A 23,552-nucleotide genomic window follows, 5' to 3' on the forward strand; every position below is an offset into this window, starting at 1 on the left:
CTGTTTGTAGGTTAGCGAGACCTCCTGCTGAAGTCAGGGGTGTGGCAGCGTGTTCACCATCGGCCAGCACGTGTCAACCAAAACACACAACAACAGTACCAAGAGGTGCGTATTCAGTGTTTTATTAAAGCACTCCATATACAAAACATAATCCACATAAATTACAATTCATACATACAACTAGAGATAAAGATGTGTAACACACATGTAATGTAAAACCTGAATAAATAATCTCCAATATTCAAACAGCTTCTTCAAAATGTACATTCTGCTCATTCATGTGGGCTTAAATACACTTCAACACACAGCTTCGACCCCACCATTAGTGTTTAACTGGAGAGCATCAGGAGTGCTTCTGTTTTCAACATGAATCATGAATAATAAAGTCATAAACTGTAACAACTCAAACTGCTAAAAAAATAAGCAAGATGAACTTTTAATAAGTGTCCCTTTTAACCCCTCAAAGCCTTTTACTCAGTGCTGTATTATATATAGTAATTCACTTGATAATAATAATAATAATAATAATAATAATAATAGTATCTCACTACCTGTAGTGCACAGGTCTTCCTTCCAGTACATAACCTGTTACACTGTAAATATTTGTACAATTCTGTTTTGCTCTGTGCACCAGCATGTTGAAAACATACACTAGCGCAGCGTTTCCACAACCTTTGCGGCTTGTGACCGTTTAAAACGAAGAAATGTCTATTTGACTAAAATTGTTTCATTTGAGGGATTTCAGGAGGTATCCAGTAGCCATTTAAATAGATACATTTTTGAACAGAATTATTTTTCTCTTACCTATAATCATCGTGGGACCCATTAGGAGGTGCCACAAAAGGAGGGTAACCACTAAACTATGTGTGATAACTTTAACGTCAGAGTCCTACATTGTTCACCCAATATGGATGTAAACATTTGAAAGTCTATGATTGTAATTAAATACACTTTTTGTCAAATTCAGCAAATATCTCCTTACAATCCGCTAGCTTTCTAGTGTTCATACACTCTGTAAATGGGCTCTGAGCAAGAACCACAACACTATTCCAGCCAATCACCAACTGGGGCCGTGGATGTGTAAAGAGAAAGGCCGTGGGAGCGCGAGGGACGGTAAATCTGGCACATGCTAGCGTTCTGAAGGAGCACTGACAGGAGGGGAGGTATTTCTTTGTTTGGGTGTCGAGTTCAAATATCAACAATCTTTCTCCAGAAAGGCCGGACTCCACCTTTAAAACTTAAAAAGCCACTGTTTTACTTGAAATCCATTGTGCTGGAGTAAAAATCCTCATCCAAATACTCTGAAGAGTGAAGTGTAAATGCAGAACATGTGCATGTTTGGAGAGTACTGAGAATTTCTCATACGATGACAAATGCAAAGGAGTAAAAACAAAGAGATGCAACAGTCGGGTCGAAAAAGACGCAGGAGCAGCCGAGAAAGTGAGTAAGATTGTGCCGGGGTTGCAAATAACAAAAGAAAGAGTGTTGAAACGTTTGGCACAAAAATTGGTTTGTAACAGCGTCTCATCAGCCACGCAGAGAAGTGTGTATGAAACGGTTGCCAGAGGATGTTGGCAGCATATATAGCACGTCATATAAGAGACTTCCATCCAACCAAGATCTTCATGAGGAACCGGATCTTCTCTGGCACTGCATACAAACATACAAATTCATTACTTAAATAGTTAAAACAATTCTTCCCGGCCGCTGGACAGACATTTTCTTAATATGGCCTGTTTGTCCAACATAGTGTGCTAATGTGTAGAAGTACAGTTAGACAAGTGTGTGTACTCTTCAGTATAACACTTTCGTACAGCTCAGGACTGCCCTTCTTGTCTCTGTGCTCCGATCACATGAGGGTTGAACTGAGAGATGATAATGGTGATGTCATCGCGGTACATGCGAGCCAGCTCCTCGGGCAGCGACAGCATTTTCGACAGTCTCTCGTGGTCAACCGTGCCAAATTCGTTGTTTCCCACAGAGTGACGTATCAGATAGGTCGCTGAGTTCTGATCCTCGAAAACCGAAGACACACGAGCCTTTCTCTCGTCGAGCAACTCCTGCATCTGTCCCAGGGTGACCTTGTAGCCTCCGACTTTGAGGGGCTGACGCTGGTGCACCCCTGTTAAATACTCTCCAACAATACGGACCACTTCCTGTCTGTGGAGGGTCTCCCAGAGGCCGTCGGAGCCAATCACCTGCGGGGACAGACAGCGGAGAGTTGGAATCAGAAAACACACAATTGTAACATCAGATAAGCCGAGTTAGTCGTTAGTTCTCATTTCAAACCAACCAGACAGGTCAAAAGGTCAGCCACACAACATGAAACCATGAGCTTACAACAGAATTAATTCTTCTAAAGAAAGACCTCTCGGTTTGTTTTGTCATATTGTTTAAAAAAAGAAAAGACACAGCCCACTCTCTTCCTTTCTGAATTAGATGTGACTGATACAATCTTCTGGCGATGGTTGTCATTAGCCAGTAAACTTATTGTTTTCCATCTAAAAGTCAGAGGCCAGATCCATAATGTGTCTCACACTTTGCAAAGGGTCGAAATCTCCTAGCCTGGTTCCAGACCTCTGAATTGCCGGCTGCATCTCAATTAACTCAGCGATTAAAAAAAGTCTGGTGTTACCCATTGATGGATGTTCATACACAGTTTTACAGGTTGTCAAAAGTTGACTTACAGAAATTTGATATCTGATAAATCTGATTATCACAGTAGAAATCTCCTTTTGGAAATGTTACATTTTGGTAACAAATATGCAGAGCATTCGTCTTCTCTCACCAGGAAGCGATCCTGCGGCCGCAGCTTGTGGTACGTGATCTCCGGCTCGGCGGTCAGATAGGGGGGTGTGTGGTAGTTTGGAGGGATAAACTTGGTGTGCTCGTTTTCATGGAGCTGATCGGGTCCGGACTCCAACACACACTTCTGCAGTTCAATACTCCACTTGAACTTCACGTCCCCAAATGCACGTAAGGGCATGAGCAGGCCGAGCAACCGGTCCTGATAAAGAAGACGGCAGAAGGAGGGATGGAAATATTAATAAATGGTGCAACAGCAATCACATAAAGCAAATTAGTAGGAGTATCACCTGTCGTATGACTGTCTTCTTCTCTGATGGAGGGTGTTCACCTCGTATCCGAGCCACCTCTTCCTCATTCTGGGCGCTGTGGTCATTTGAGAGTGTGTGAGCGCTGAATGAACCGTCCTCCTCCTGCACCCCCAACACTGCCCGAGCGTCTCCTGAATTGGCTATATACCTTTAGGAACAAAAATAAAGAAATATCGGTTTAGTTTAAATTAGTTACACAACACTTGTGACACATTGCCAGGAGCGTGTGTGTGCATTTATTTTTCCTCCTTACAGGTCTGATCCATCGATGTGAGCCACGCAGGCCGTTGCTCCAGAAAAGGCTACTCTCAGAACCCAGTAGTGCAGGAAAGCATTCGGGTCTCCAACCTGCACGGCAGAATGAAAGCACTTTAAATTACATGGAGAGGAGATGACACCTGAGCTCCTCTTTAATCCATAATCTTAATCCTTAATCTTTTTTGCACTGCTGCCATGGGGCAACAGTGACATCCAACATGTATCTTAAAAAAGGGTCAGCATGTAGTATTTAGGGAGATTTATTAGCATAAATTGAATATAATATTCATAACTATGTTTTCATTAGTGTATAATCACCAAATATATACAATATAATAATACAAAAAAAAAATATATATATATATATTTTTTTTTTTCACAACTCACTTTTCACAATGAACAGGTGCTCTTTTATTAAATAAACTAAACGCTTATGTTTATCTAATTTATGTGCACGTTTCAGTGTTTACTTTGCGCATTCACATTCTCTCCTCCGCTGTGTTTTCGCTCCGACACACGTGCGCACACACCTACAGTCAGAGGTACAACCCCTCTAGTGGTTTAACAAAGCAGGCTTACAGCACATGTAGACAAACTGCATGCCATAAAATCTTATGCAACATGTTAGGAGCATAATGACGCAGCTTTGGCCTAAAAACAAAACCGATTTCACTATGAACATTTGCTGAGTAAAACCCAAAAGGACACGCTGAATATGCAAACCTGTAAAAAGGCCTGTTACAGGCGTATTACTCCTCTACGGGTCTTAGGGTGAACATCGGAGTTTCAGACAGTTCCTACCTGAGCCTCCAGGGAAATGTCATTGTCCAGCCTCTTGAAGGCATTCAGCAATGCCTCATGAGTATCTGGAACTTCACCTGGACTGAAAACAGAGAGAGAGCAATGTGTGTGAAACAGACAGACAGAGGTCGACATCCGATACAGAGAGCAGCACTATTGGCAAAACAACAGACGTACCATTGTTGGTGTGGGCGTGTTGCCATTAGGTACAAATGAAGATAAAGATAAGAAACCAGGAAGTCCAGTTTGAAATGTTAGGAAAAGCCATCAAAGAAGCCTGCATTTTTGCCATAGTGCTGTTGTTGTTCTAGACTTTGTTTAGTATCCTCTGATTGTCACCTGGTGAGATCTATTAACTCCTGCCAGTATGTTCGGAGGCTGTTGAAGTACAGAGTCTGAGCCTCCCTGCTGAAGTAGTCGTTGGGGTGTTTGTGCCACTGCAGGATTGGACTGAGGGCCCTGCCGGCCTCCACCGCTGCTTCGAGCTCACACAGTGTGTTGTGGGGCAGCAGAGACACTGCTATATAGTAAAACAACCTCTCACTCAGCGCCTGGCAGAGAGGAGGAGAGTTAATGTCAATGCAACAAGGTATAGCAGGGTATATAGAAATGTACTACAAATAATGTCATCTTGATATAAATGGATTTGAAATGTGTTACATCTAACATTTACATTTCAGAAGTATAAATTGGTATTGGTATGTCCAATGACTAGCTTTATTAACCAAACTGTAGTAAAGATCTGTTCCTCCATATTTAAAAATGTATTGTTGGCAGACTAATACAAGAGATTTGATAAAACAAAACAGTCACTTGACAATGAAAGAAACATCCTTTCTCTATTAAATGTGTTAATTTGAAAGAACCTGCTTCCATGTATTGTGAGTAGAGAGTGGATGTGATAACAGTGACTCATCACTGGATAGGAGATACATAATGACATTTTAAGTTTTGAACAATGCCTCTGAAGAACAGTAAATGTAACACTAGATTATAATCAGTAGCATATGAAAATGGAGTCAGCTTTACCTGTGCACAGGCACAGCCAGCATGGCCATCAAACACACCCAGCAGCATTCCTCTCGTCTGCAGGCACGTGGCTGCACTGCGACGGTCTTCTATAGGAGCGTTGGCTGGCAGCTGATTACTCTCAAAACCCATCACTGATGATACATTCTTCCCATCAAACTCTGGCACCTGCAACCACAATATATAAACATTTTAAGATGAAAAAGTATATATATATAGCGATGGCCAGACGTGCTTAACGTTTGCCTGAATGACCCCACAAACCTTGAAGCTGTACTCGTTGGCCTTCAGAATAGAGTTGACCTGCGGCGGTGTGAGGATGTAGCTGCGGAGCACTGAGGTTGTATGGTAACTTCTTGAGTGCTGGAGGCTCTGCGACACATGAGAGGGCCGTCTTGAGGCGGGTTGCCGAGTGATGGGTCCTAACTGGTGCTGGTGTTGTTGGCATGGTAACAGACTGGAGGCTAAGACCTTGGCACGGGGCAATCCTCTGAGCAGCTGAGATGTCACAGGCATGGCTTAAGGTGTACTGCAGGAACAAACACAAACAGCATACCGCTGAGATCATATTGAAGAGGCAACAGCTGGCTGTACCTTTAAGAGTGAACAGAGCAGTCTCTCTATGCGCCATTAACCAATCGATGTGAAATCAAAAAGAAAGTATGTGGTTGGATTAGAAGGTGGGACAGGTTGTACCAGGGCATTACATTAACACCTCCAAAACACAGGTGAGGATTTGGTGTCTAAATAGCCTAACACCACCAACCTGGATATTAAGCCTAACTTTAGACTAAACGTAATGTCATTCCCGTGTGCTGAAATACAGCCGGGACATTTCTGAGTAAATATTTACTGAGCAGCAATGAAAAAAGTATTTGAACAATTTGGCATGTCAGGTCAGTCTTGAAGTGAACTTTCAGATACCAGATACAGACCACCAATATAATACATGCACTCAATTACTAGGTTATTACGTAAACTTAGCTAAACGATTACAGTCCGATACAACAGTCCTGAAATAAATCCTACCTCCATGAAGGTCAACATTATGATCATTGTGGTTGTATTGAGTTATACTGACAGGTATTTATATTTTGAAACGCATCCAACTAAATTACTCTGATTAATGTATGCATCTTTCATACACACCCTACTAAAGCATGCAGCTATGTCAGTGTGCAATCAGCGTGACAATATCAAACCTAGGGGACAGTTATTGTAACTTTGTTGACGTGCCATAGCCGCCCGCACACAAAGATATTATAGAGCATTGTTATCATTTCTAATATTGCATTTTCAGAACTTTGTTTGTTCTCATGTCCCACGAAAATGACATAAGTCATTGCATGTACTGGCTTGAGTTGCAACTTTAGGTGAGCAGGGCTAAAAATAGCTATGGCAAGAATGTTAGCCCTGACATTTGGATCTTGAGAAATGTTCTGTCTGGTCACGATGACCTACTGAACTGGACTGACTGTATAATATGTTGCATAATGTAAGTATTTATGTATTTAAAGTATCTGCAGATGCTCGGAGCTCCTTTGAATATATCTGTTTATAGAGAAAGATGCAGCAGCACAGCTGATGACAGCTCAGTTGACTCAAATGTTTTAGTGAAAATGCCCTCTACAGGCTGTCCCAGGCTCAACCCGCTGTTTGGGTAAACTAAGCAGCCAAACAACATCCCAAACTCAAGCTGTGAGTCACACAGACCACAGAGGGCCCGTCCCAGCTTTGAGCTATGCAAGAAAGTTGACATCACTAGCCTTCCCTAGCTAGTAGCAAAGCAAGTCAACAGACCGTGATCTAACCTCAGAGCAGCTAGCTGAACTGAATCGGTCTCGGAGCTGAATCAAGCCACTAAACTGTGTCATGATAATGACATTAACAGATAATGTTAACGTCCGCGATTAACCAGGGAGAGCAACCACATTCATGCTAATGGTAGCTAGTGGTGTCTGGGTTACCCCCACCAACTATCGTCAAACTGGATGTCTGCTCACATAAAATATAACGCGAATCAGCTGAAAGCCCTCGAGACGTAAGAGTCGATAGTTCAAGAGACCGCAGAGCAAAATTCAGACTCACCTTAACCGATGGATGTGAAGAAGTTACTTAAGTTCATGACTTAACGACGACCCCCCCGGTCTGTATCATTCTGGAGCGCAGCACTGGAAACTGAAAGCTGATTGGCTGAGCTCTGACAGCCGCGAACACGTCACGTCAAGCCCTCGCGCACGTTTTAAAATGAGGGCTCTGCTATTAAGTTCTGTTTTACCAATAAGATTAAATAAGTACAGGTTAAAATGTTACACAACATATATCCAACACATCTATATTTCTCCAAATTATTAGACATGTAAAACAAATGTAATTTTTGCAATGACGACCCAGCAGGTAACCAGCATCTTGTTTACCATCGTGTGTATACATTCAGTTACTTTTTGTACTCGAACTAAAGACATTGTTTAAAACAAATCATAATATGAAAATTGAGTGTAAACATTTCATGATACATTTGAAAATGATAAATATTTTTTAATTATTCTAAACTATTATTGATTATATATATATGGTAAATGTTACATTCATAAATAACTGGATATCTAAGTGAATTTAAAGAAAATATACAAACTCTCAAACTTATAAACACTAAAAAAGGCTAAAACTGTTCAACTGTATGATAAACTCTTTACATAAGAATACCATGTTTATTTCTTTATTTCCCTCATAATTCCCAATTGTTTTTATTATTATTCATATTTTTTATTTAAATTAATATTCTATTGTCTTCCTATCATTATGAGTACATGTCTGTTATGTTTGTATATTTGAATGTGCTGTCAACACATTAACATAATATATCTGGAGAAGCAATTGTGTTTTATTAAAATTATCTCAAAACAAAACTGTCTTCATATTAAAACATTTTAATCAATAAAATCATCAAAATATTTTACAAAAAATATGATATTTACATCATCAAACAGCAGTGAAAATACTGTATATGTAAAGAAAAGTACAAAAAAAGAGCTGTACAAACTGTGAACAGTAAACATTGTTGAGAGGAATGTCACTAAACAACACTGACACTACCAATTACTGAGCAGGAATTTTATATCAGAAATCTCTCATCCACCAGAGTCTTGCTGACGAGGTTCTTCCGTCCGAGAGTGTTACGGATCAGACGAAATATCTGTAATAAATGAGATGGCGTTCAATACGTGTTCATTTTAGCACAGTGAAGGCAACATAATGTATACGCCCCAAATACCGACCATTTGTTGTACGCATGTAAGCACTGCTGCAAGTACGAAGCTCTGAGATCCGAGATCAACGACACAGAAGAACAAAGTGTCAAAGATGAGCAGCGTGGCTTCATTTCCATAAAACAGCAGATCACTGAAGGAGTGGGCCTCATCTGCAGTGAGAAAAGCAAACAGACATGATATACACATACGTACATATATTAACAATCAGAAATGTACAGCATGTTTGGGCCAAGAGGTCGTTACCATTGTAAAAAATGCTTTTTTCACTCGGTTCAAGGAATTCCATCCCTATGACTCTTTCAAACATCAACTTGTCTTTCACGACATAGTCCATGTCAGGGTGTGCCTGAGGTAAATAACCCAACGTTAGAGACAGAACAAGCTCGTCTACACAAAATATTTCATGTCAATGAAAAAAACTCATATACTTTACAGACAAATAAATTAACATACAATCAAACTCTGCTGAGTTCAACGTGCTCGTGTGAGTTTAATAATGTGCATTTGTACTAACATGGTCTATAACGGATCCCAGGAAGTGGTTCATGGTCTGGTAGCCTCTGGCCCTCTGTTCAAACTGGTTAGCCGAGGATGCGTCCATGAGCCGCGATGGCCCGTTCCTCTGCAGCACGAGAGACAAACAACCATTAAATCAAATGTCTCTTTGTTTAATAGCTCAATGACAACGCAAAACAGAAAAAGCACACACCCTGCCGATCTGCTCCCGTATCCTGTCATACTGCGACCGCAGGCGGTTTGTGAGAGACACCTGAAAGGTCTGGATCTCTGTGTTGGGCAGTAAACCTCTCTGACCACACAGGGACTCCTTGAGACAGGAAAAGACCGAGAGGAAGAAAGAAAGGATGGATATAATGTGAAATCAACAAAGTCATAAATATGCTACAACAAACACATCATGTAGTTTGTTTGTGTACATACAGCTTCTCTATTCAGATTGTTGTTCATTTCCTCCATGTTTGTATCTGCATGTCCATGTACTGAACGCCCATGAATGTAGTAGCCAAAACATCGGTGAGATAACAGCAGCACAGAAATCTAGATAGAAGCACGGACAAAGTAGACTTACATTAACAAAAAAATCCAGACAAATAGTTTACAATGTAATATAAACATTGCTACTTACATTACTGATAGAGCAGAGATCTACAAACTGACGGATTTTGTCCTCCACAAAATGCTCATGAAACACAGTGAAGAAAATCACCTGTAGGGATAAAAGATTTTCTTTTAAAAGGAGCTCTCCACACTTGTGCTGTATACAGTATTTCCCTCATTTCTTAAGAAATCAGGAAGAGGTGAGAAATCAAAAGGAAGTGAGGGAAGGAGGCGATAAGAATGAGTGGTTGAAGTTTAACCTGCAGAAATCCGATGCAGAGCCACAGCGTGCCTGCTAGACCGTAGCGCAGAATCAGGCTGTATGAGGGGGTATATGCCTGTGAGGAGCGCTGTAAAGTTGACCAGGGGTCCCTCAGGGCCAGGTTGGAGAAACCCAGCACCTGAATAATACAGGGTGACATGTCAGCGATGAGGAAAGAGGACATCGCAAAAGCTGTAAAAGAAAAAGAACAGAGTGTATGTATTGGTGTAAGACGTACTTCAAGAAAGAAGAGCACGGCCATGATCTGAAAAGTTGGGCTGATCTTGCGGATGGTCTGGATCTCGTTCCATTCATTGGCCACAAAGTAGGTCCTCCAGATGCTGACAGGAGAGGGGTCACGTTTCGGCTCACCAGCACCTGAAACACCAGCGTATGTGTTGTAAGGAATAAAAAACATGGATAATTACTTCTCATCAAGAAAGAAAAATAATCTCAGGGTGACTATGTTTGTACCTTGCATAGTCCTGCTGGCTTTGCTTCGTGGCCTCTCCCAGTCAATAAAGAAAACATCAGTTGACACCTGAAGGATCAGCTTGTGGAGAAACTGCACAGCCTGGATATAAATATACAAAACAATACTTTTTCAATAGAAGCACACCATCTAGCTTTCAAAAACATCACTGCTCATTTTCACATCTGTTCAGAAGGTTTTCTAACCTTGAGAGCGAAGGCACAACCAATGTAGGTCACAAACTGCTCCTCCTGAGCAGGTAGTGGTAACAGCACTGACACAAACTGTTGGGCCTAAACACACACATACACAAATTAATGACAGGAAGCAGCCAATAATAGACACACCTACATCTATGCATTGAAAAGAATGTTCAGGCAAAGAAGGTGAAGGAGGAAAAAGACTTGCCTTTAACGTCTAAAGAGTGCACAGAGGGAAAAATACAGTTAGAAGTCCATGCAAAGACAAGAGAAACACTATTTGTGTTTGGAAAAGAAATAAAGTTTAAAAAGGGGCTCAAAAGGAAAATGGATTAGATAGTGGTATAAACATTAAAGACCACTCAAATCATCAATCCTCTAAAAGAAAGTCTCAAAGGAATTAGACTAACCTTGTAAAAGATGAGCCAGTAAAGTCCAGTTCCCACAGTGACGGCGAAGAAAACATTGGCCAGATCTCCGGCATAAAACATCAAAAACTTCAGCATAGTCTGAGGCAGAAGGAGACAGAGACTAACATTACTCCCGAGCGTTACACTAACGTACGGATTGACATGCCTAAAACTATGACATGTTAAAGATGCAGTACCTCCACATCAATGAGCGGTGAGGCGATCCTCCTCTTCCAGCTGACTGTCTTCAGCAGAGAGTAGAGCGCTGCCACACCAGCCATCACACCTAGAGCAGTCTGTGCACACACACACACACACACACACACACACACACACACACACACACACACACACACACACACACACACACACACACACACACACACACACACACACACACACACACACACACACACACACACACACATATATTAGAGCCATCACTGTATGCTGTGACATAAACACTGAAAAGCATCAGTCATACACAAGAGATCATTTAAGTGCTTCTACTCACATCTGTCTTAATGCGAGCCTCATTCTGTTCCATCTCATACTCCACAGCAAACGTTGTCTAGAAACAGATTCAATAATTCAACGTATTAAAACAACCAAACGCTTGTTTTTGACATGTAGCAGCAAAAATATAGAGAAATACAGCCTTAACCTTTGAGTGACTTCATTTTAAAGCATATTACCACAGTGTGACACGCAGGTATGCAAGGCTGTGCATATAAGCAAGGACAAAAGTCTATGTTACAGAGTGCAGCTACAGTGTCTAATTACAGAAGATCAGTCAGGGTGGCCACAACATATGTTGTATGAATAACTGCCTGTGAGAAGGAGAAGTTGCTCTCTCAGCCTGGAACTCTGAACGTTGTTTGTGCACTCTTGCAAGTGTGATTAAAAGAATCAAAAGGCACTCTGGTTTGTGAGACTTTATTACCGAAATGTCCACCATATGAGATAAATGAAGAGACAAGCTATATGTTTGTGTGTGAGTGTGTGGGCTTACTCACAGACACAGTTTGTGTATTGATATCCGTGATAGGAACGTCTCTGTAGGTCACAGTCATTAGAGGGGGAAACACCTGTCCTTCCTGGGTTCGTGAAACCAACTGAAACCTACCAAACACACGTATGATCAAAAACATCACCACTTCTCAAGGCAGTAAAAAAAAAAAAAAAAGCTTTCACTCTCTTCCTTTCTTTTTGTATGTTATGCACATTGGCAGCCCACCTTATTTTGACACTGCTTGCTACACGGATTACTTTTGGCAGGGAACTCATGCTCTTCTCTCTCCCACTCAGCATATCGACAACAAACATACGTCGAGACAGGTACCAGTTCTTCATGCTCTCTGTATAAAGGTAAAACATATTAAAGCAATATATTCACACACACAAACGCACTTAATTTTTTTTTAAATAAATCCCACCTTGGTTGATGAAGCGCCCATTGTATTGCTGGTTATGCACCAATGTAGGCAGGGGGAGAAGTTTTCTGTTCTCCCCTCCACCAAGATCCATAAACACATCGTAGAATAACGGCTCGGGATGGGTACCCAGCAGCTCCGCTACTGAGAGATCACACTAGACACACACACACACACACACACACACACACACACACACACACACACACACACACACAATAATACAACTGGCCATTGCAAGATAGTTTGTGCACAGTCTCTGAGCTACATGAAAGAAGAAACACTCACACTTTCTTGGTAAGCGGTTCCAAAGCTGAAGGCTGCCGCCTGTTTGGTGGTTGTTTCAGGACAAAGCTGAACGAGCAGAAGAAAAGAAGAGAGATGGAATGGAGTATTTACCAGCCTCCTATATTTCTATACTTTGTATGAACCACGTGGAAAAATACATTATTTATTTTATTCATTCATTAAATGTAGGACAAAAAAACCCACTCCCCAACTGTATATGGTGAAGTAATGATAATAGAATGGGAAAAATTGTATAATCATGTGGGGGGACGGGACGGGACAGACTCAACAACAGTAACAAAGTATTAACAAGATACACTTTTAAGTATAATAATAAGTAATATGCTCAATAGACAATATTGTAGGTTTGCAATCACAAAAGGAAAATTATGTTGTATAACTTTATGCTGTAACTATAGATACAGCCGGGACCATGTGTATGCGGTCAACACTGCAGAGACTTCACGTCTGAAGAACTGTGGTCATAGACGAATAATCTTGTATAAACTTGTATAATTAATCTATTCTAAGAATAACAAACTTGTCACGTTCTAAAAAACAACAACCAACAAGGCCCATACAGAAGGCCAACTGGGCCACACAGACCTGATAGGCGTTAGGGGGTGGAAGAAGGATGTTTGGGCAATAATCATAGAATCAAGAACTAATCTGTTCAAAGCCATCTTTGGATGCCAGACATGAAGAAGTAAAAGATAAAAAACAAGTTCCAAATGCCGCCGCCCTGACTGCTCTATGAAATGTGTTCTCCAAATACAGGAGTTGTCTTCTGCTATGTGCAATGCGATGGCCAGTTCGCTGTAAAGATTGTAATTGTGATAGTAATAGATAGGTCATATATCACATCTTATCATCAGTCATTTGACATCTTACCTGGAGGTTACCTCCTCCTACTTGTTCCCATCTGAGGAACTCTCCTCTGACATTATAGACAGCAGCAAGCAGCTTGATGTCCGTGTTCTGCCAGACAAACAGAATGAGTCAAATTAAAAGAACTGCTTTGGTAACATTTCAGGTTTATTGCTGAATTTGTAGAATCATGAAACAATGACTTCATTGTGATAACTGGAGGATGATTAAAGTTCATCACTGACCTTGTTTCTTCCTCTGAAACTGAACCGAATGGGAACAGGATCGGTCTGAAGCACTCGACTGGCCAGTCCTGGTTCGTCTCCGTAGTAAAGCCATGGCAGATTAACTCTCCTAGAGACAGAGTAACCAAAGTGCTTAATGTTCACTCTGAGTGCAACAAAATGACGGTATAGTGTAAGAAACTTTGCTAATTTCATCCATAAATTAGCAAAGATAGCACAATATTCTGTATATACATATATGCCATGATAGTGTTGATTACCAGTAGGAAATGTCTTGAGTTGAGCTTAAAGCAGCCCGAGATCTGAAGATGGTGTTAAAGAGGCCGCAGGCATCGGTGGAGACGCTGCCGAAGGAGTGCATGTTCATCACGCACATGTTCCCGAGAGCCTGGCATGCCGTCAGGTTGGAGAAGACCTGTAACCACACAAACATGTTTATGCACAACAGCCTAATCACACACAACATTTTTAAGAAGAGAGAAGAAGAGAGTCATTATGAGCTACAATCTCACTGCACAGTACATTTTAAAAGCTGTTTTAACAAGAAGACAATACTTACATTACACATGCATATTTATTAGATGCATTTTGGCATTAATTACGGTTAATATTTCGACGTTGAATGTCTATGATTTGTCATGAACAGCTATCACAATTACAACTATGACAATAAATCTACAGCACATCATACAATTCAAAAAGATCCTCTTATGTATGAATGAGCACAGACCTGGCTTCCTATGATGTTAGATAAAAGAAAATGATTATTTTTCAGAGACAACCAAATAAAGAGATGGAAATTACAAGGCAGGCTGCTGATGAGGAGTACAGGTTTTTGACAAACCATGCAGACAGGACACTGAACTTCTGTAAAAAGGAAAAGAGCAGAAAACACAAATCAGAATGCATCAAAATAAACCAAGATGAAATTAGAAAGTGAGAGAGGAAAAGGAAGACTCACCAACTGACCATAGTTGACACTGGGATTCACATTGGTGGAGAGGCTGCCTGGAGGGAAACATAATCCTCCTGCCTGGAAAATCACATACCAAACATTGATGACTGCATGTATTCTTAAATCTGTTACTGAAAGGTGTGTGTATGATGTGTCCGGAGGAGGGTGTGAGGGTAAAGGGTCAGCAGAACTCACCAGGACATTAGGAGGGTTACACACACATGAGGTGTTAATGAAGGAAGCCTGACATCTCTCACACCTGAAAGACAATTTTGGAGATTGTACAGTATGTAAGGGTTGGAACAAAGAAAATCTGGAATCATCCCGTCTAAGAGAGAGTAAGCAGATATATGTCATTGTAATGATGAGGGTCATGTGCTAGTGCTTATGAAAAGGCACAGCGGGATGAAGACAGGGAATATACAACAACGTTTGACTTCAAATTTCACTTCCTCATATGACCGTGGGATTGCTGTGCATGGTTCCTAATCTATTAGATAAAACACAGACTTGAATTAATATCCCTCTAAAAAAAGATCTTTACTATAATTACTGTCGGTATGTTTTTTTAATATTTACAGCAGCATTAGTGGAAGTCACTCAGAGAAGCATAATCACCAATATTCAACTTTTAAAAATCTATAATACTCCATTCAAATTTTGAGTTTTCGTGTATGCAAATCAAATAACCTGTTGAGAGAGCACTCCAGCAATTTAATATTGAGTTTCATCAAGTTGGAGGGAAAATGTTCAAGATTGGAGCAGTGGAGGCTAAAATATCCTGAGTTTTACTAAGCTCTCAAACCACTGGATCATATAAGTTACATAATGCAACTTGATAGCGTCTATTGTTAGACCCATCCTGCCTGGTAATTGCCTTTCAAACTCTACATGCATGTTTGTGTTGGGCTCTCACATTAGACTGTTGACTTATCGTTAGTGAACTTACTTTAATGTATAAATGACACATTCTACAGCCCTGTAAATGAATTTACATGGACTACCTCAGATGCTGTGGTCAACTTATTGAGTGTGAATCTGTATGAAACAGATATATCATGGTTTCAGTTGTATGGTAAGGGTACATACCTGTCTCCACTGCTGTTTGGTACAGACAAACCAGGGGAGTTTCCATTACATGTTTTACATATGGCCTCTTCCAAAAGGCTTCCATTGACATCTCTCTCCACTGAAAAAGAACAAATATTCAGCAATTTATATATAAAATATGTAATAATCTATATTAATGCCTGATTGTGTTCAATTTGCAGCAAGCACATCCAACGCTAAAAACTGTTAGAAGCATTCTTGTCATTTATAAATTGTTTAGGGGTTTGGTGACTCACCCAGGACATTGCCTGGTGGGCACTGGCACTTCCCCTCATCACTGAGACTGCCCGGACAGCGAATACATCCAAACCCATCTTTAATTACCGCCTGTAATGAGAGACAACTTGTCAAGAAAGCCGATTACAAATGATATCAGAAATTGTGTAAGGAAGGTGAGATGCATTAGCTACAGAATAAAGTGAGATGAACAGCAGATTAATAAATTCCAGGTAAATGCACGTACGGGTTTGTCAGCGGGACATTGCTGACAAGTGATGGACGCCTTGTCAGTGGTGAGAGTTTGGTACCCAGTTTTGCAAATACAGCTCAGACCTGCAAAAAATGTATCATCATCATGAAACAAAAGACCCCCAAATAGTTATAGTCAAGTTTTAGAGATTTATTCTCCCAGCAGTGACAGCAATAAGTGAAAATGTTTTAACAGAGATCCTTCTGTATACACAGAAGGCTTGTATAAAACAATAGAAGCACTCATAACAAAGTACACATGGCTGTCTTATCTTCCTTTACTCAGAGACGGTTTTATAATTTATCTGCGTGAGAGCGAAAATATATGACCTTCTCACAGGAAAGGGAGAGGATGCTTTGACTTAAGGTCTCTGCACATCGAAGGTCAAACTACTCTGTTCACTCAAACCTGTATCATGCTTCTCGCGATCAGTGCGGTGCGGACGGTGTGCACACTCACGCCGAATGTCTGTCGTTCATATTGATTAAGGTCACAGTGGCTCCGAGAGCGGACCTCTTTTCTTCTTGGTCTTGCTCTCTAGTCTACTTTTTGAAAATCGATTGACAGCTCGGCCCTCAGACCCTAAGGCAGCAACTGTGTACTATCGCCGCCCGCAAACCGTTTACCGCAAGAAGCATGAAACAGATTTTAGAGGAGCTTAGGCCCAGATCATACTTTAACATTGTTGGCTATATAAAATATAAAAAGTGAATGAGAATAATAGAATAATCAAAGCAGTATACAAACTTTATACAACAGTTAACTAACAAATCTTAGTTGCAAGTTCTTTTCTTTTTTATAGTAATAAAAACAAAGTCTGTCACTCCCACAAGGGAGAGTGGAGTCACTGTCAACACATGGCAACGCTGGTCATGATGATCATGCTATAATCAATTTCTGATAAGTACAGTAGTTGCTTTAATTCACTGTAAGAGTAGATGACACTATCCAATGTCCCTTAACACATATTAGCAAAACCAGAGTGAACAGGAAATCCCCTGAAACTCCTCATGCCTGCCTGTAGAATACATCCTTCTTACTGCTCTACTTCTCGTTTCTCTAGTCTAACAAGATCGGCATTGTACTTTGATTTCATTGGATAACAGATTGAAATAGGAAGTAAAAGTGACAGAAACTAGGCTGGCAGCCATATCTGAAGAATAACAGTAGGAATCTTTGTTAAAAACATTGTTATTGATTCTGATCTGAATTTGAGTTTACTTCTGCTGGATCATTAAAGTATATTACTTACTTACTTTCTGATGAATCAATTACAGAGTTGTTGCTTGAGAAAGAAAAACAAGTCTCTACCATCGTAACACTTCTCAGAGATGTAACACATATAGACTAAGCTTAGCAACATGCAGCTTTATTAAATCAAATAAGCAATATCAGTTCAAATAGAAACTAACTCCTAGCTACTTGTATACAATCTGACTTTGGGAGTCTTAGCTTTTTCCTTCCTGCCTTTGAACTGATGTCTAGTTTCATTCTTTAGCCATTTCAAGAATGTTGTTATATGTTTTACTTTGAGGGTAATAAGCTGCCTTTGAAAAGTGGTTAGAGGGGTTGTTTTTGGTCAAAAGCATTTCCTTCTCATTATTTAATTATTTTTAAATACTGATTTGTAACTCTATCGACGGTTGGTCAGACAAAAGAAACAATTTCATGACATCGCTTTAGATCGCTCTGATTGGCATTTTTAACTATTTTGGGCAGGTGGTGGTTTTAGGGGGAAAAAACAGCAGCCCCATGCTCCCAAATATTAAGAAAATGGCTGTATCTCAGAAACTAAAAGGAGCACAATCAAACATTGCTATATATAAATTCATAACAAATTGAATATCAAAGATATGCACAGATATGCAGAGTATAAACAATACACACAACATGTATTGTTATATACACAATGTTAGCGTTTTAACACATTTTTCAAATATTATGACTTTGACTATTGATAAAAGTGTGATTTTAAAAATGTCAAAGTTGAACTGTATACTTTCCCAAAGTTTGTCTGTACCATATTTCAAGACTTTAAACCAGTCAGAAGAAATATTGTGGCATATTGTGTTTTCTTTCATAATAAATATAGTCTTTTGGCACAAACAGGTTAATACAAAAAGCATACCGTGCAGTCTGTTTTAGGTGGAGTTTCCCTTTCACGGCCATATTAACGTAATTTTGGCTAAATTTAAGTCTGAACGGATTTGAATATCTTATCTTAGCTATCTAGCCATTCACACCTAGCTTCTTGTTGTCCAGCTTGTTGATATTTCCTTGTGTCGTGGGTGGCTGACAAAGCCACAGTTAAATTTAATTAGTTTGAAAGTAAAACTAATTACACATGTTGTTGGCATATATCGTCAGTACATCAGTTGTTGTGTGATGGTGACCGACCTGTTGTGCTCCGTAGCTGATTTGAACCGCAGCTCACACACGAGAGACTCGAGATATCGAAAAGTTCTTCCGCACTACAATCTGAAGGAGCCCTAAATGGGATGACAAACTGCTGGCAATTAAGTAGATCTAAGTATATTAACAGAAATAATGTTATTATAGGCACTTTGCATCGGCTAACAACAGACGGTAGCGTCCCCGTCGCCATGGTAAACAACGTTCTTCCTTTATTACCCACAATCCTATTCATCGTGCGTGATGACGTTGCCACCAAATTCATGTGTGCGTCACAAAAGAAACATATTTGGTTAAATGTCTGCCAACTTATTTGAAATGTTAACTTTATATAATCAAATGATTAAAACTTTGAAGCAAGGAAAATATAATTTTAGATATTTGTGAGTTTCTTTTAAGAGAATCACATTTATTTTACAAAGGCCACTCATCACTACAGTGGTTGAATGTAACTAAGTAGGCTACATTTCCTCAAGTAGGCCTAGTGTACTCAAGTACAATTTTGAGGTACTTGTACTTTATTTGAGTATTTCTATTTTATGCTACTTTATACTTTTACTCCCCTTCATCTTATTGCAGGCCTATTTTTACTCAACTACATTTATCTAACAACTATTGTAACTAGTTACTTTGCAGGTTTTGATTAAAAATCAACATATAAATCAACTAATAAATGATGATGTATTATTATGGATTAAGCTACCTAGCAGTATATAAAGTAATTTAAATGAGCTCCACCTTTGCCATCTGCAACATTAGTACACTGTACTATATGTTTTAAACTGGAAAGCTTTTTTAAGACACAATGGGAACTCATTTAAAATGTGATTGGCAATCACCATTGAAAGAGGTGCCAGGAAGAAGAAGAAGAAGAAGAAGAAGAAGAAGAAGAAGAAGAAGAAGAAAGAAGAAAGAAAGAAGAAAGAAGAAGAAAGAAGAAAGAAGAAGAAAGAGAAGAAGAGGAAGGAGGAGAAGGAGGAAGAAGGAGGAAGAAGGAGAAACCCTCCCCCACACAGTCTACTATGAAGAAACCTCAGCTATCTGCAAATGCAAATCTGCTGCCTTTGAATGTCCTGTTGATCCCAACACAACAAATCTGCCACAGCCTCTTTATCTAATACAATAAACATCTACAACCTTCAAATGCACACTAACTTGATTTAAATACTGTCTTTCTTCTTGGGATTTATATTGTCCTTCTGGGACATGTTAAGAATGAGAAAAACAAATACATCACAGTATCACACGTTTGAGCCTTTAAGCAATATCTTTATAAATCAAAATCAATTTCACAATTCTGACTTTGTCAAAATGTAGAAAGATTTGTAATGAAACAACAGTTACTCTTTATGACTCACTTAATGTTTCACACAGTGAGTCATAAAGATGTTTAGCAGGAAACGAAAGCCTTGCAGTTGTATCTTATTCACTTCCTTTTAAATGACTGTGGTAATATGTTTCCGTCGTCCTCAAGGAAGAGATAGCAACCTAAGTAAAGAGATCAATCAGGTAAGATTAAAAACATATTTAAATGTAATCATCTTAAAAAGGAAGAGTGGATAAGAAAGTGATTATTGAGACCTCACCAAAAGAATGACGAGAAAAGCAACCCATGGGGCTAATTGTTAGTAAAAACTATTTGTTTGTTTGATCTGAAAGTTTCGTTATTTTTGGACCGAAGACCAAATTTCTGAGGGTACCAAAACTGGAAAGATATTTGTTATAAGGTTTGAGGTTTTCTTTTTTGGTGTTAAAGTTATCACAGTTGAATCAATATGCAAGCAGCTAAATATGAATCTCACAATTACTGTAGGCTAAAGGTGTGTATTTAAAGTCAAAATAGCATGTGTGTGTTTGGAGTACCTCATTCGTCCACGAGTCCTGTAACATATGAGGTCATTGTTAAAGCATTTACCACAGTTTTTTATTGTGCTTTTAACAACTGAGACTTGTAAAATACAGCTCTCCAAATGAGAGGCCATAAAAAGTATAACAATTAGAATCATACATTTAAAAAAAAGAAAGAATACAAATGCACTGTATGCCCAGTCTTGGGTGGATAAAAACAGTTAAGTAAAATGATGAACCCTACATTTGTGTGGGCTATTAATGCAGTGCTGATTATGGCAAGGATCATTATTAAATGTTGTATAGACTCTATTTCCGCCAGAAACAGGAGTTACTTTATAGAGAAGTATTGCCCTGACTGCACTCCGGCCCAGTAGGTGGCGATAATGCGCCACAAATACATTTCAGAGCCAATGAACGTAAAGAAAGGGGAAAAGCGCATTCTTGAGTTGAGGGAGGCAGTGGCATGGCTGTATAAATAGGCGACCTAATGTCTCAGTATGTGGTCACAGCTAACTTGAGACAGGGCAACAGCAACGCTCTCAAAAAAACAAATATTATTTATCCTTTGTTGCCAGCTTTGGTGAGTATTTGTGCGCGTTTGGCGGAGACAAAAAACTTGTTTTTTTTTTTTTTCATTTTCCTGGTCTCTCTTTTCCTCTCAGTGCTCCCGAATGACGCACGTGTTTATTTGTTGCTGATTATCTCGTGGTAGTACCTCAACATACAACAGGTTGCTATTGCAATTTTCACCATTGTTGTCTTATTTTTCAGACCCCACCTGGCCTGGTGTGGAAAAATGATCACAATCTTGCGCTTGCAAGGCCTTGATGTGAAGGCAGGCACTGGAGACATACGGACATTCTTTAAACGCCTTTACATTCCTGATGGTGGGGTGTACATTGTGGGAGGAAGTCTCAGAGAGGCTTTTATTGCAGTGACAGTTGAAAAAGATGCCCAGCTTGCTATGCGGTACACTGGAAAGTTCCTCAAAGGGTCCAAGGTTACGCTACACATAAGCAACATGGCAGAGTTGGAGAAAAAACTAAAGTTAATGTTAAGGAAGAAGAAACCCTCCCCCACACAGCTTACTGTGAACAAACCTCAGCCATCTCCAAATGCAAATATGCTGCCCTTGAACGCTAGTACCCTGGATCCCAAAACTAAAACTTTGCCACAACATCTTTATCCAAATACTTCAAATCTACAACCTTCAAATGCACACTCACTTGACTGCAATACTGTCCTTCAAGGTCTCCATTTATCCCGTCAAAGTGAAAACAATGCGGCAGTGCCAAGAGTTAATGGTGAAGCGAGGACACCAAAGCAAACTCTGGACTCGGGGCCAGGCTACGTCAGGCTTTTTGGTCTGCCAGCCTCGGCTACAAAACAGGACATATGCCAGTTTTTCAAAGGGCTGATAGTACAGGAAGTCATAGTGGATGTTGAGTTGGGACGAAGCCATGCCTGCCTTGTGAAGTTTGCAAACACCCAGGACGTGCATGATGCTCTTCTCTTCAACCAACAGTCACTGGGCCCCATCTGTGTTGAGGTACGTGCAGCGACTAAGAAGATGTGGACCAGTGCGCTGCAAGAATGTGAAACCGCTGTTGATGTTGGAGAGAGAGTGAAAACCAAGCAAAGCCCTCTTCGGGAAACTGCAAACCACAAACAAAAAAACACTTCTGCACTGCAGCTCAAGAGGCAATCTACCAACCGGGTGCCCTCTAAATTACCAAAAAGGCCTGACTGTGACTCAACTACCTTATCTCCAACTACAGACTATACAGTCATGGTCAACAATCTACCCAAAGGGATGACCAAGACTGAAATAAAAGAATTGTTTCGATGTCCAAACATTGCACACGGAAATGTATTGCATCTTCTTGACAAGGAATGCAACAGAACAGACACAGCTTTTCTTACTTTTACCTGCTTTGAGGATTATGTCTATGCAATGAATCTCACTGGCTGCCACCTGGGCTCTGTGGCCATTGAGGTCTCGTCAATCACTATAAAGACAATGAGGGACATGATTGACAAAACCCATCCTAGAAGTCTTGAGCATTGTCCAAAGACAGACCCAAGGAAGAAACCAAATCGAAAGAGGAAATCAGATGCAGTTGAGTCCCCAGAAGAAGCACCTAGCACGGACCCAGACCCAGCAGCTCAGACATGCCTTTTTGTCAGAAACCTGCCTGCAGATATACAGGAAAGACATGTACAGATGCTTTTCTCTACATACAAAGTAGGGAAGGATAGTATCATCTTACTGCGAGACAGCGATGGCGATTGTATTGGTGAGGCTGTGGTTCAGTTTAAATCACAAAAACTCGCCATACTGGCTCAAAGGCTCCATGGTCAGAACTTCCTGGGATCAAAAGTGCTTCTCACTCTCATAAATGTCAAACAGATGGAGGACATCTTGGCAAGAAATGTTTGAAGAAGTTGGAACATTAATTTGCTCTTCTTAATTCTTTTCCCCATAAAGTTATTTTTTCCACTGTAGTTCTGCTTGATTGCATTAACATAGTAGTTTCCCACTTTATTAAATGTTCAATAATCTCATCATACCCTCTGAACATTATTATTATTTTTAAATTGTATATTGGTTTTATGGCCCATTTATTAACCTTTGTTCTGTGAAGTTATTATATACGACCATCTGCAACAGGATCCACTTTGAAATGGCTTGGGGCTTTTATGCTGCAGAAATCTATGATAATGGGAAGAATCAACCTCAACTAGTCTGGAGGAAATACAGAGTTTAATTGGATTAGTCCAGTTGAACCCTTCTGGGACTACATTCAGAACCTACTGGAGCACCCACCATTATCTTCTGTGTGGCGTAGCAGCTGAAGAATGTATGTTTTGTTTGCCTTTATTAGATGGGACTGAGACTGAAGGGGGAGAGAGGGGAAGACCTGTAGCTAAGGGCCATGGGCAGGATTCCTGGATTCCTGGATCCAGGACTACCTGGATGCCCCAA

At 40.1% G+C, this 23,552-nt stretch overlaps 3 protein-coding genes across 5 annotated transcripts; 1 reads left to right on the top strand and 2 right to left on the bottom strand.

Annotated features, from left to right (window-relative positions):
- Positions 1 to 106: 106 nt before the first annotated feature.
- Positions 107 to 7,430, bottom strand: pdp1 (pyruvate dehydrogenase phosphatase catalytic subunit 1). Its single transcript, XM_029452143.1, has 9 exons — positions 7,293 to 7,430; positions 5,469 to 5,733; positions 5,205 to 5,372; positions 4,515 to 4,726; positions 4,176 to 4,257; positions 3,370 to 3,464; positions 3,096 to 3,264; positions 2,789 to 3,007; positions 107 to 2,198 (listed from the first exon to the last, which is right to left on the bottom strand). The coding sequence occupies exons 2-9, from the start codon at positions 5,718 to 5,720 to the stop codon at positions 1,818 to 1,820; spliced, it is 1,578 nt and encodes a 525-aa protein (XP_029308003.1). The 5' UTR covers positions 5,721 to 5,733; positions 7,293 to 7,430; the 3' UTR covers positions 107 to 1,817.
- A 684-nt stretch (positions 7,431 to 8,114) lies between these two features.
- Positions 8,115 to 18,924, bottom strand: tmem67 (transmembrane protein 67). 2 transcript variants are annotated; one of them, XM_029451572.1, is made up of 28 exons: positions 18,701 to 18,924; positions 16,298 to 16,386; positions 16,071 to 16,161; positions 15,814 to 15,913; positions 14,920 to 14,983; positions 14,731 to 14,802; positions 14,574 to 14,636; positions 14,030 to 14,184; positions 13,770 to 13,878; positions 13,549 to 13,635; positions 12,658 to 12,723; positions 12,373 to 12,526; positions 12,174 to 12,294; positions 11,953 to 12,058; positions 11,451 to 11,507; positions 11,134 to 11,232; positions 10,937 to 11,035; positions 10,533 to 10,619; positions 10,329 to 10,428; positions 10,093 to 10,232; positions 9,853 to 9,993; positions 9,621 to 9,701; positions 9,416 to 9,532; positions 9,186 to 9,302; positions 8,991 to 9,098; positions 8,720 to 8,822; positions 8,483 to 8,625; positions 8,115 to 8,400 (listed from the first exon to the last, which is right to left on the bottom strand). In XM_029451572.1, exons 1-28 carry the CDS (start codon positions 18,906 to 18,908, stop codon positions 8,320 to 8,322), a joined length of 2,958 nt encoding a protein of 985 aa, XP_029307432.1. In that variant the 5' UTR covers positions 18,909 to 18,924; the 3' UTR covers positions 8,115 to 8,319. The 2 variants fall into 2 exon arrangements, with proteins under 2 accessions (XP_029307432.1, XP_029307433.1); XM_029451573.1 differs by lacking the exon at positions 18,701 to 18,924 and adding an exon at positions 17,560 to 17,632.
- Positions 18,925 to 20,156: 1,232 nt separating this feature from the next.
- Positions 20,157 to 23,136, top strand: rbm12ba (RNA binding motif protein 12Ba). 2 transcript variants are annotated; one of them, XM_029450710.1, is made up of 2 exons: positions 20,157 to 20,224; positions 21,338 to 23,136. In XM_029450710.1, the coding sequence occupies exon 2, from the start codon at positions 21,363 to 21,365 to the stop codon at positions 23,004 to 23,006; it is 1,644 nt and encodes a 547-aa protein (XP_029306570.1). In that variant the 5' UTR covers positions 20,157 to 20,224; positions 21,338 to 21,362; the 3' UTR covers positions 23,007 to 23,136. The 2 variants fall into 2 exon arrangements, with proteins under 2 accessions (XP_029306570.1, XP_029306569.1); XM_029450709.1 differs by lacking the exon at positions 20,157 to 20,224 and adding an exon at positions 20,630 to 21,146.
- The last annotated feature ends 416 nt before the right edge of the window (positions 23,137 to 23,552 follow it).

Source organism: Cottoperca gobio, chromosome 16 (genome assembly GCF_900634415.1).
Source record: "Cottoperca gobio chromosome 16, fCotGob3.1, whole genome shotgun sequence".
NCBI classification, from domain to species: Eukaryota; Metazoa; Chordata; class Actinopteri; order Perciformes; family Bovichtidae; genus Cottoperca; species Cottoperca gobio.